At 40.0% G+C, this 12928-nt stretch overlaps 1 protein-coding gene and 1 long non-coding RNA gene across 2 annotated transcripts in view; both read left to right on the top strand.

Annotated features, from left to right (window-relative positions):
* The first annotated feature begins 117 nt into the window (after positions 1-117).
* Positions 118-10640, top strand: LOC118563166. The gene is made up of 2 exons (XR_004931065.1): positions 118-445; positions 9428-10640. It is a non-coding gene; the product is annotated as an uncharacterized LOC118563166 (long non-coding RNA).
* Positions 10641-12418: 1778 nt separating this feature from the next.
* dok7 (docking protein 7) overlaps positions 12419-12928 on the top strand; it is a 30630-nt gene continuing 30120 nt past the window's right edge. Inside the window, exons 1-2 of the mRNA XM_021320274.2 lie at positions 12419-12558; positions 12676-12721. Coding sequence (XP_021175949.2) covers positions 12505-12558; positions 12676-12721 — 100 coding nt within the window. The 5' untranslated portion in view covers positions 12419-12504. The remainder of the gene's footprint in view (positions 12559-12675; positions 12722-12928) is intronic.

The following is a 12928-nucleotide window of genomic DNA, read 5'->3' as shown; positions in this document are numbered from 1 at the left end:
CAACACCATCTTTGTTTGGACTTTCCTAGCAACTCCTTGGAAGCCATGTGCTCCCTCTCCAAAGTGTGAATGAGGAAGTATTTATTGACTTCCTTCTGTCCTGAATATACATCTCATACAGCTAGTGCACAGGTTAAACAATACTTAGATCCACTTGGTTCCAATTTAGGCTTTTTATTCAAGGTTTTAAACCGAAGCTGCTCTCCACCAATGAAAACTGGCTAAGCCGAGACATTAGCCAATCAGAATGAGACTAAGGAGGGTCTTTGCAAAGCGGACACCTGGCAGTCTGAGGTTTGTCAGTATTTAACTTTTGGAAGAAAGTCTCAAACTTGCCACGGACGGCATGAATGAAAGTAGTGGTGGGCAAAGGTTTTCTTTGGATTTATACGAACCAGCAAGTCAGAAAGTTGAGCGAATTGAACATCTGAGAACAACTTCCTTGGTAAGTGTGTATATCGTGGTTAAATTAATGTTATTATTCCACCTGTGGCCATGTCGTCTATCTGCGTTTATTTCCTCGCTTCCGGTAATTTAGCTGATAAACGCGGGCGACCAACCAGGGATCTCCTCGTGATTTGCTATTACCTTCAATTTAAATTTATTTCAGCCACACATACACAATAAACGCCAATATATGTCCTTGTAACATAAAAAAGGGTGTGTTGGCAGAAGCAATAAGCTTATAATGCCCGTGATTCGCTGTTACGTTTTTATTTAAAACACAAAAGAGTAACGCGCTAGCTCAGGCTAATTTAGCATGAAGGCGCTTTCTATTGAAGAAGGGTTGATTATATCAACTTTTGACGGCGGTGTTAAGCATAAATGGAGGCTAGGCTGAGAGAATGGACAAGGATGGGAAGATTACAGGTCGTCATGCAAAAAGCTTAACCTGAAAAACGTGTTTATGTTCATAATATGCCACCAAATGCTGCACTTTTTCTGCAGCACCTCTCCTCTTTACCTGGCGCAACAGCTAAAAACAACCGAGGCACCTGTATCCATGGCCGACCGTGTAACCAGGAAGTTCGCACATGCGCGTTTATAGCCGAGCGTCACCTGTCCCTCATGGCGTCTCAGCCTCTTGTTGACCTGATGCAGTGGGTTGTTGTTGAAGATCAGAGCTCACTTTCAGGACTGTCAAACATGCCTCTTATCTCTGCGCGCACGACATTGTTGCTCACTATAAAACGAAAATGCTGGGCAAACTGCAAAAAAAGGTGTTTTGTTTAAATGCAGATGAGTCAACAAATGCAAATGTGAATGGAAGTATTAAGGTTAGATTAGATTAGATTAAACTTTATTGTCATTACACAGGCACAGGTACGAGGCAACGAAATGCAGTTTAGGTCTAACCAGAAGTGCAATAGCAGCAAGTGCAGGATAAACAATGGTTCCATAAGTACAGGACATGGGGTTTTACTGAATAAATTTAGGGATGGATACTATTATAAGCAGAATTTTACTGATAGATTTGTCCTATGAGTATAATATATAGATAACTAGTATTTTTATTAGTATAAATTTACAGCTGGATATGTACCGAATATAATATACAGGTGGATATTAATACAAATAGTTTTACAGATATGGTTTTACGTGTACTATGAATATATGTATAGATTGCTATTACTATAGGCAGAATTGTGAGCATGATATACAGGTAGCTATTACTATAAAATGAATAAATAAAATTTGGACAAACTATTTAAATTAAAGTGCAGTGGAAGGTAATTGCATATTACAGTTAATGTACGGTATTGCAGATGTATATGTAAATAACTGGTACTGTGAATAAACAGTCAGCAGTGCAAATCAATATTCAGTCATAGTGGTGCAGGTGAACATTACAGTCTTGTAAATAACAGAATACCAGAATGGAGGTATGTGTGAGGAGGGAGAGGAGAGTCTATCAGTGAGGATTAGAGTTCAATAAAAGAGACAGCTCTGGGGAAAAAGCTGTTCTTTAGTCTGCTGGATCTGGTCCGGAGGCACCTGAAACACCTGCCGGAGGGCAGGAGGGAAAACAGTCTGTGGGCTGGGTGAGAACTCTGTCAAACTAGCAAATAGAAAAAAAATTCTATTTGAAGATGTTAAAGGCAAAATTTGTTTTAAATCACTTCCCTGTTTTCAGTATTTCAGTTGTGTGGTTTGTCTATGTTCCCCTTTTATTGTAATATAACATTTTATTTGTAACCACCACAAGATCAGCCTATGGATAAACATGGTACTTAATAAAATAATACAAAGCTACATAATATAGCAAATAATTTGAATTTGCATTCACTTTGATAGATATGAAAGTAAGTAAGACATTTCCGAAAGGACAAGGTTGTGGTTGGTCTTGTATGTTCATAGGATTGATTTATATTGAATGTGACAGAGAGCCAGTGGAGTCATGTAAATTACAGGTGTGAAGTAGATGATGTAATGATGCAAGCTGCTGTCTTTTGTACCAGTTGAAGTTTATGGAGGGTTTTCTGAGGGACAGGGAGATTAAATTCTAAATTTGAGAGGTGAGTGGGCTGTGGACCAGCTTAGCAAAAGTGTGATGGAAGAACTTGCTTGATGCTGCAGAGATGAAAGTAAGTTAACCGGATGATATTATGGATGTGGAAAGTGAAGGAGAGGATGGAGAGGGCTGTCCAGGATGACACCAAGGCTCTGAAGCGGAAAGGTGGGAGAGATACAGGAATTGTCAATGCATATTTTAAAACTGACAGATTTGGTTGACTTTGCACAATAAGCAAGTGCATTTCGTAAATGTGGCATGATGTCCATGGCCCCGGGAATACATGGGCTTTATAATAGGATTTTGTATCTGCATTCAAAGTTAAATGAGATGCAGGAGTCTCATATATGTTTGTTACCATGTAAAATGAAGGACACAAATATTAAACCTTGATACCGGAGCCCTCTACATTTATAAGCACTGGCCTGGTAAGGGTGGGTAAAAGTCGTCATCTTTTATTGCAATAATTAAACCTGAAACATGCATCAAAATCATGCCCAAAGTGGTATTTTGCTTGATTCGTGCAAGTCTTAAGTAATCCTCGTGAATTCAGCCTCTCCCTGTCCTGGAAGACGAGTCTTTCATTACAGGCCTATGTAGAGCAGTCATTACCCTAACCAGGAAGTACCCACCTTGACTGTGCCGCTCTGGCCCTCTAAACAACACGCCCAACAACGAGTGGTGATGTGAGACAAAGCGCACTCACTTCTGCTCAAAGTTGAAACGAAGTGGCTCTTTTAGCACCTAGTCTGCACAGCAACAGCAACTACTGTTGCTATCTTTTGAACATGCTGCAGCGGCTCTAGGGCAACCCCACATGAGGAGAGTCAACGTCACAGTAAATGCATTTGTCTTTCTTCCAGCACCAGAAAACAAATACAATTTCATAAGAAATGAATAGCCTGTAGTGCCAAAGGCAAGCTTTCATCATGCCTATAGCTGATCTTGTAAAGAATCATGATATAGAACCTTTAAAGAAGTTAAATATAACTCAAAACCAGCCATAAGCTGGAAAACAGACCTGAGCATGTTATCATAATGTTTAATATCTTCCACTTGTAGACTGAATGTCCAAGCAAGTTCATCCTAAAAGCAGACTGCAAGATGCTAAAAGAAGTCTCCATAACCCCCAGAATATAATTACTGGATGTGCAGCAGGATCTTGCTGATGTTGATATGAACAGGTATACCTCTACAAAGAGAAAAAGAGACTACATAAGTTTACCTTCAATGGTAGTCTTAGAATCAGAGGAAAAATACCATTCCAGGAAAAGAACGTCAGTCTAAGTGACGCATGGAAAGAGATGCGTCATGATTCAGGGAAACTTCAGCTGCAGCAGGACATGGTCAGGTCATCATCATCATCATCATCATCATTATCATCATCATCATGATAGAGTCCTCCATGAATCCAGATATGTCTGAGAGCGTTCGCGTAGAAGACATGAGACCATCTGTGAAGCTACGTTCACACTGATCGCTGACAAGAGGAATGGAGCTAGTGATTTGCATGTTATCACCATGTAAAGGCGCTTTTCAGGAGCGAGTTAACAGTTTGCAATGCGAAGGAGGCATTTAGAACGATACAAATGGGTCGGGTTGTTTGAGTAGAGCGAAGCAAAAATGCGAAAAGCGCAAAGTAAAATATCACTGGAGTTCAAAAATCAGATTTTTTTTCTGTCTATTCACATTGCGTTGAGGGTCCTTCTCGTCCACAAAAATGTGTTACATATTTGGACAGTAAGGTTAGGCCATATTTCTATTCCACAATGGTGGATTTATTGGTGCATCTCTGGAGGATCTGGTGACCTAGGGGCGCCGGCACCATTGTTCGGCTCTCCACATTACAGAACAGTGAGTCGCTCAGTAAAATCTCTCTGTCACGGTGAGTTGAACAGACAAGAGGAATCCTATTTGATGACGCGGTGATGTGAGCTGGGGGGAAAATGGCTTCATTCTCAGTGCAGATTGTTTGTGAGAGAGAGAAATGTAAGGGACCAACGGTAGGAAAAAAGTTCGTCTTGTTCGGTGTGAACGTACATTGGAGAGGGAAAAAAGAAAAAGCTGAAGCAAAACTGGGATCTGGAACATGATAGTGACCAAAAACAATCTACTGATGACTGGCTGAAAACATTTAAATCATTACGGACTGACTCAACGCCCAGATCTTTACCCTTTAGAGACGATGTGGGGTGACTTGAAACAGGCTGTACAAGAAAGAGAAGAGTTGGCTAACTTTTCCACTCATCAGAAAGGACGCTGTTCAGGACCTTCATCATCAATGGCCGGTATAACAACACAGTGGCTACCATGTGGAGCTCCAAAGGTGTGTCTAAGACTTGCCTGCTTGACGCAGAAGCCTTTTCTTTATTTTTTATTTTAAGCTTTTCATGTTTAAAGCTCAGAAACATCGAGCCAAAACAGCCACCAATAACCCTACATCCTGCACTTATTACAAGAGCCTGTCTGAGGAAGAGGAGGTTACCTTCAGCCCTGACAAGAAATGGAAAGACAGGGGAAAAAAAAGTCAGAAATCAACAACGTGGCACCAAACTGGACCAAAGTGCTTCTTTTATTTCCAGCATCAGAACCTGTTTGTGACACAAGGAGGAATGGGAAAATTAAAAAGAAGTAAAAGCTAAACTAATCTGACTTTCTTTGGATTTTGTCCAAGGCTACCATAATTATTAACTCTTGTTTTTGGTGAGAGGGAAACCATAATAAAAAGTAAAGTAAATGTGTTTGGTTTTTTTGGGGGATAATTTTGGATTTTTATGCATTTCTAAATTCATTTGGGATGCTGTTAATTAGATATTGGACATCATTCAGATTTTCTGGAAGTCTTTGAAGCAACCTGGAGGTTTTTCCCGGTATTTCCTCTCACAAAAGAAGTGCTTCCTGCCATGGCATAGGAGTTCTGGCTGTGACGTGCCTTCCAAAAGTGTTACTTTACCTTGACCTTTTGTTTACATTACAAACACAAACTTTATTGGGATTTAATGTGATCGACCAAACCAGAGTCGTGCATGATTGTAAAGAGGAATGAAAATCATACATCAACTTTGAAATATTTTCCATATAAAATAATCTCAAATCAGAAAATGTTGCTTTCTGACCTACATTGCAACACAATGCACAATGGAAAACTTCAGACTGCAGCTGAAGTTCCCTTTCAGCAGTATAAGTGGCCTTGCATTAGTGACCTAGTCAAAGTCCAGATGTTAATTTAACCGAGAGTCTGGGGCAAAAGTTGAAGATTGCTGCTCTCCGTGTTGGATCTGAATGAGCCTTTTTGCAAAGACAAATGGGTGGGGGAAAAAAATGTCAGTTCCTGCAAAGCTAATGCAGGCGTCCTCCAAAAGACTGCAGCTATATATAGCTCTGAAGTTTGGTTCAACATATGGTCAACTTTAGGAGGCTCAATACAAATACATGCTGCGCTTCTTCGGTTATTATTTGTTCAAATGAAAGCAATAATTATCCTTCCATTTCACAATTTCAGACCCATTCAATAAATTAGGATATTATTGAAGAGTTTACTTTTTTCAGTAACTCCATTCTGTAAGTGAAACACTTTATATAAATTAATTAAACACTGGTCTTTTCAAGACTTTCTTTCTGTTACTTATGATGATTTGCCATTGACAGCTAATGAAAACACATAAGATAAGCTTTATTGATCTCACAGTGGAGAAATTCACTTGTCCCATCGGCTCAATAGTCAAAAGTCAGAAGAAGGTGTCAAAGTAGGTAAGTAGAATCAGTTAGATACAGTTATACAGCTATATACAATATACAATTCTGTACACTCCTATGTATAAATATGTTATTGCACATATGTTATTATACAGTTTATACAGGACTATTGCACAGGCTTATTGCACAGTTTATACAGTTTATACAGGATTATTGCACAGGCTTAATGCACGGATTGTAGCACCTTGTTTAAATAGCTTATTGCACATAAGTTATTACAGTTATTGTTGCAGCTATGGTGCGTGGTTGCAGTCGTTGCAGTCGTTACTCTAATAGTTACACATTTCTGATTACATTATTACACCAGACAATAGAAAAACATTTTTATCTCAGACACTGGTGAAAGTGAATGATCAATACAGAGTCCCTGCAGAAAGACCCCAGGCCGGGATTCGAACCCAACAGCTTTCAGCCGTGAGGCAGCGGTGCTGACAGCAGTTTTGTTGTGCAGGCCTGTGATCAATATTGTAACTAAAAGCTGTCCTGGATGCTTGGGTTTAAATTCTTCACCCGTTTTTGATCTCTAACCTTTCTCGCCATCATTTTAAGATGGTTTCTCTTTGACATTCCCCTCGTGCCTCTCCTGCCTCTTGTGTTCTGGCCCTTTTTGTTTTGCTGCTCCAAAGGCTTTTCAGGAGGCGGTCATTAGGTATGCGGGGCTTCCACTCAGCTCAGTGTCTGGTCTGGCCAGTGTCGTCACGCCGGGCTCTTTGGTCTGCTCCCACTTCCCACACACTCACAGAACGGAGACCGTCTTTGTGCGTCTCTCGCATCACATGATGTTCGGATTCTGCGGCTTCTTCTGTTTGTACAATTCCTCAATGTTGGTCTTTTTTTATTTTGGTTTTATTTAAGGACTAACATGTGACAACCGCAGCAACTGATTCTTTTTAACCCGGTCCATAAAATCAAGAATGACGGGCACAGAGAAACGCGTCTCCTTTCTATCCAGCAAAATCCGGTTAGCATTTAAAGGGGAAACGAACTGGAAGCTCCTACCAGAACATTTTGTACCAAACACCACTGTCCTCATCAGCTAGAACTCATTGGGCTCCAGCCAAATTACAGCCCCTATCTCAATACTAAGTGTTTCTGTCTGGACAATATTATGCGTCACTTATTGAGCAGCTCATACACAGGTCTTAATGGTAATAAATAAATAAAATATGTGAAAATATTTCTGACACTATATATTAAATGTTGTTAACAAATATCAATCTGTACCCTTCTTTTACTTTATGTCATCTGGGAAATAGAGTTTTTAAAAGCGAATAAAAACAGAAATTAACTAATCAAACGAAAGATATCAACAGAAATTAAAAGTTAGGACACCCTAGCCCGCTCGTAGCTTGTTTTATCCCCTTTGGCTGTAATTACTTCAGTTCTTGTATCCATCTACCGGTCACGGACATCGCTCTGAGGAAGGTTTACTGGTTCGATATACCATTACAGAAAAATAAAATAAAATACCTGAAGTGACATTATCTTTCCCAAAGACTAATGCTACACCTAAATTCAAGTCCGATCCAGGTTTCTTCTTTAAAGTGTGATTCATTGTTTTCCAGTTTGATGGCCTTTACAGTACATTAGGTTGTAAGAGTCAACAGAAATGTGTTCTTGTCTGCAGTTTACTATTTAACTTACAGTCATGATGATGATGATGATGATGGCAGCTGAAGACTTTTAGGAAACATGGCGGACCTCTCGAGTCCTTTCCTGTCAGTCACTGCACCACCTGATCCACCCTGCAGGAGACCGCGGGCAGGTGCTCGTTCGATTAGTCCCAGTGGGAGACCTCACTCTGAAGACGTATAACTTAAATCCTCTTTTTGTACTTGTTCACATGCTCCCAGCTCAAAAAAACTGCACCACCAGGACCAGAGACCTGCACATCATAAAAGGCATTGCTTTGTTAGCGTGGGATATTTTAATCAGGAGAGGATTGTAACTTAGCTAGCATGCTAAGAGCTACACTATCACCATGTTGAGCGGGTCTAAGTTGTGTTGGACCGTGGTTCAACATGGATCAAAGCAAACGTGACGCCTCAAACACAAAGCTCCTCCACTGGACAAGGCAGGAGTGATACTCGGCTGCAGAATCATCCCTGTTGTGCACACAGTGAGAACGAGTTGTGATCTATGTGCCCCTAACGCTGCAGTAGAGGACCCAAAGGGTCATGGCAAGCGAAATATTAGCTACAATCTACTATGACACTGTTTCTTTCTTTTTCTTTTTTAAAACATTTTTTTTTAATAACATTTGTTCTGCCAGTTAATAAAAGGCAAAAATAAAATTCAAGCTACACGTTTTTGCAGAATCACGATCCAAGATTATTTCCACTGTTACTTAACCTGCGCGTAATCTTGACCTGTTTGTCACCTATTTACTCAACATGGGTACTTCTACGTCTATTTCTGAGCATTTCTATTTCTATTGGTAAAGGGGGAAAAAAAAGAAAATAAATCTTGACTAGGCCCCTGAAGGCCTCAGACTAGAGAACAGCTGCTGTAAAATGCCTTGTGACTGCAAAATCTTGATTTTCTTTTGTAAATTCAAACCTTTTGTTTTTCTGTATTTGGAGAGTATTTTTTTTCTCCCATAGGAACTATAAGCATTTATAATTCTCCCAGAAGAGACAGCTTTATAATTTAACTTGGAAAAACATTTTGCAAAAAACACAAAGCACATAGAGCAGCCCAAACCTGCTTTCATCAACAAATGAGGGTTTATTAAGCCTCCCTCTATCAGCCAGTAGATGGCAGCAGTCTGTACAAAGATGAATACCATCTCACCGTCTGCATCTTGATGTTGGAGGCAAGAACCAGCATGGGAATATCTGTCACGTCCAATTAGTTTCTTGCTGCCTCCCAGGTTTCCCTTTGTGCCTCTGTGTGTGTGTGTGTGTGTGTATATGTGCGTGCATTTTTTTTTTTTTTTTTTTAATCCTTGGTGTTATAACACCTATCCACAGGCTTCTTGTTGAGACATTTAAGGGCATAATTGATGCCCTTAAATGTCTCGCCTGGATATCTGGTAAACTTTTAGAGCTTTTCTTTCCGGGTTTCTCTGTAAAGCTTGTTTGTGGTGCCTGTGAGTGTCCCGTTCGTTCTCTTTTTTTGTGTGTGTGTGTGTATTTAAACCAGCCTCTCCCTCCTCAGGTAAAGACCGAGTCGGGTGGAGAGGGAGGGACAAGGGTAGTGGAGGTGGTTTGAAAACGGCAAGCAGAAGGACAGCGTCTTCAAACCCCATCCCTTCCTCTCCACCTTCTCCTTCTCAACGCCCCCCGCTTCGCTCTCGCCGCAAATCCAAGTCCCCCACGTCCCGCTCCAGTCACACGGCCCCCAAACAAGCCTTGGACGTGGACAAAATTGGAGGCGCCCCCAAGCTCGAGGACTTCAGGAAAACCCGAGGAGCGTCCCGAGACCTACGGGGACCCCACTGTTCCGAGCGGGACAGGAAGTGGGAAGATGTTGCCTTGGAGCTGCAGTGTCGTGGCAGCAGGATGAGGTCGGCGGTGTACCAGACCTCAGATCTTCCCTCCATGGTGAAAGCCAAGAAACAGCTGGAGCAGGGGTACGGCCGAGGTCAGATAGACCGCAGCAAACTGAAAGCAACTTTTGTTTAAGCAGCCTGACGTTGGTCTGTCTCTCAGGCTGTCTGTGACTCTGACGACACTGATGGGCTGACTCAGTGACAGCTGACGTATTGCCTGGATTTAAAGCCGGGGAGCTCAGCAAAAACAACAACAACAACTGTGCAGCTGGTTTCAGGCTCCCCACTGAGAGCCTCTGTTAGCAGACGGCAGGATGAGATTAATCCAAAACTTTGTCCCGGTTTCATATTTGATCGCACTTTTTGCGTAATGGTGGACATTGATCTTAACTAAAACACAATGCTTAGCAACATTTTAAAAACCTTGTTTAACATTAAGCAGATATTGTTACCATTTACCTAGGATTCAATCATCTTTTTAAAGGATACTTTCTTTCAGCTTGACACCATAAAGAATTTGCAGTTCGATCCTAGAAATTAATGCTAATTGGCACTTCTAAAAAGCTTTGACATAGACATTCTTTTGTATCAAGTCAGTATGTCCATTGGTAAACTTAGACTGTCTAACACAATCTTTTTAAAAATAAATGTCTATTTAGGTATATGCAATTAGCGTTAAGGCCATCCTATTTCCACCCTAAGGCCTGTTGATCCCTATGAGGATTCACAGTTGAGCTGTAGCGTATAGTATATGATCACATCTCTGCCATATTGTTTACATTATTAGTTGGTGTAGTTTGCAGTATAGATTCATAAAGCATCTTGTTCATGTAGTCGACCATCAAAACTGTTGGTCTTCTAAATCAACCTTTTAAAAAATATATATATGTTTATGTGATGTAATTTTTTAAAATATTTACTATCTTTTTAAAGCAATAATACTAAGTGAAATTTGGTCCATATTTTAAACTATAACATCAGCTACCCAGTAACCCAGCTGAAAATGTTTATGATATGTTGTAAGAGAATATTTTGAACTTGGAGTTTGGTAATTGGACGAAATGTTTGTCTTTTTTATTAATATGAATAAGAACATAATTTATTTTCCTTTTTGAAATTGTCTTGGTTAAATTGTAAAAAATAAATAAATGAAGAAATACAAAAGGCTAGCTAACTAGTAAGCTAGTTGATGTTAGCCTTAGCGTTAGTTGTTTGGTTTATTTGTTAGTTGGTAAGATATTACCTCTTTAGATTATAAGTTAAATAAATTATAAAATATTTTGAATGATAAAAATGTATGGTTAAGTTTCTTTAACATTTTAATGAGATAATGTGTAGAAAATTGTCAATGTGTTTTAACCTAGTCACTAAGAGCTAGCACTCTAACTATTGCTGCTATCAGTGGATTCTGCATTTCCCAGACTGTTGTCCAAATATGGTCATTTGAAGGAAGTGACTCACTTCTTTATTTTTGGTTATCTGCTCATCTTATGCACCTATGTAAATTATTTTACATAAAATTACTTAACGAATGTAATCCCCTGACTGCTGTACACAAGTTTAGTATTATTTTAGATAATAGTCGTTATAACCACATTTAACTCATAAATACTCTGGTTATACTTTTTCACACTTTAATGAATAAATGTTGTCCCCGTATGAAATTGACGATTACATAAGTATGTACCTGAAATGCAGATGAGAAGTTTAGTTCAACACCACAAAAATAAAGAGATCTCATAAATCCCTTTCAAATGTTAAGTTTGAAAGTATAATGTCATCAGGCTTGTTTTGCATCAGATTTTCTATTTCTAGAAAGTTAACTGTAAAACTACCTCAGCAAGTAAGTAGTTTTATTAGGCAAACAGTAGCGTAGATTCTGCCCTTCTCTTGTATTATACATAATTTCTAAGTCAAACTAGGATTCATTTATTGTGAGGAATCTGCATTTTAAAAACGAGAAAGCTAACCGTCTAATGAGGTGAATAGACAAAGAAAAAAGTACTTTCTTTTCTGTCTAAACAATATAAAATTCTGCAGCTCCATTGATGTCTACATGTGGTTGAAAGGTGATTGGTTGGTTGTTGATAAAATGGACTAACCAAGCCTGAGTTTTAACAGTTTACACAAAATTTAGACAGGACCTATTGGCTAAATAAAAGTCAGAATTTCAATTTATCTTTGTGGGTTAAATCAAGACCAACGACTGTCTAACCTTAAACAGACATGTCTGTGGATGTCTAGTGTTTTCCAGGGAAACTTCGTCAAAAGAAAAAATAAATCATTACTTTCTGAGACTTGATAGGTCTCCAGCACTACATCTAAAACAATTTTTATTTACCTGATCATCGCTCTATCTCCTGTCAGCTTTCACAAGTTAACCTTCGTTCATGCAGACAGAGCCGAGGCTAAGCAGATCAGCACCGAGGCGACACAAATCCCCGTCTAGCGCCCGGCTGAGGAAAAGCTGCAGGAGTTAAGTGAAAGGTGCGCAAGTTATGCGCTTTTAATCAAATTAGCCACATTGCAGACAATAAGCACTTGAAGCAGGCCGACAACTGTACAACTAAGCTGGCAGGGGGCTGGTGACTCCCCCCCCCCCCCCCACCCTGGGTCTTAGTGAGTGGGAGGGAAAGTGTCTGCCGTCTGGACCCGGGGATGTAAAGGCTATTTTGAAAAGTTGCCCCCTCTCTCTTTCTCACTCTCTCTTGCGCGCACAGCTGCTCGAAAACCATGACAGAAGATGACGGATACGGTTGTCGCAGAGGGACAAGTCAAGTTTAGAGATGGAAAAAAGGTTAATTTCTATGGGTTTTCTTCTCTTTTCGCTTTGAAATGCACTTCCTATCTTCCCCTGCCCAGCAGAGGACAATATTTAGTGATTTTTATTGTGTCTTAACAAACTTCTCCACAGTGGAAGACACGTTGGGTTGTTCTTCAGAAGCCCTCCCCGGTCGCAGGTAGGAGTTAACACTTTTTCTATTTTTGCACATTTTTCACACAAACACAGATCACTTCATCTGCTTCGCCCCGGCACTAAAATCCTCAAATTTTCTGCAGTTAGATCAAGCAATTGGTGTCTTGGCCGAGTGAGGATGCTGTTTAAGCTTGAGAGCGAACAAGAAGCTGATGGGAACCCGTGTTGTTTTCAGTCCTTCCGATTTCCC

The sequence above is a fragment of the Fundulus heteroclitus genome, chromosome 5 (genome assembly GCF_011125445.2).
Source record: "Fundulus heteroclitus isolate FHET01 chromosome 5, MU-UCD_Fhet_4.1, whole genome shotgun sequence".
Lineage (NCBI taxonomy): Eukaryota > Metazoa > Chordata > Actinopteri > Cyprinodontiformes > Fundulidae > Fundulus > Fundulus heteroclitus.
Note: the sequence above shows the minus strand (reverse complement) of the source record. Positions and strands in the feature narration are given on the sequence as shown.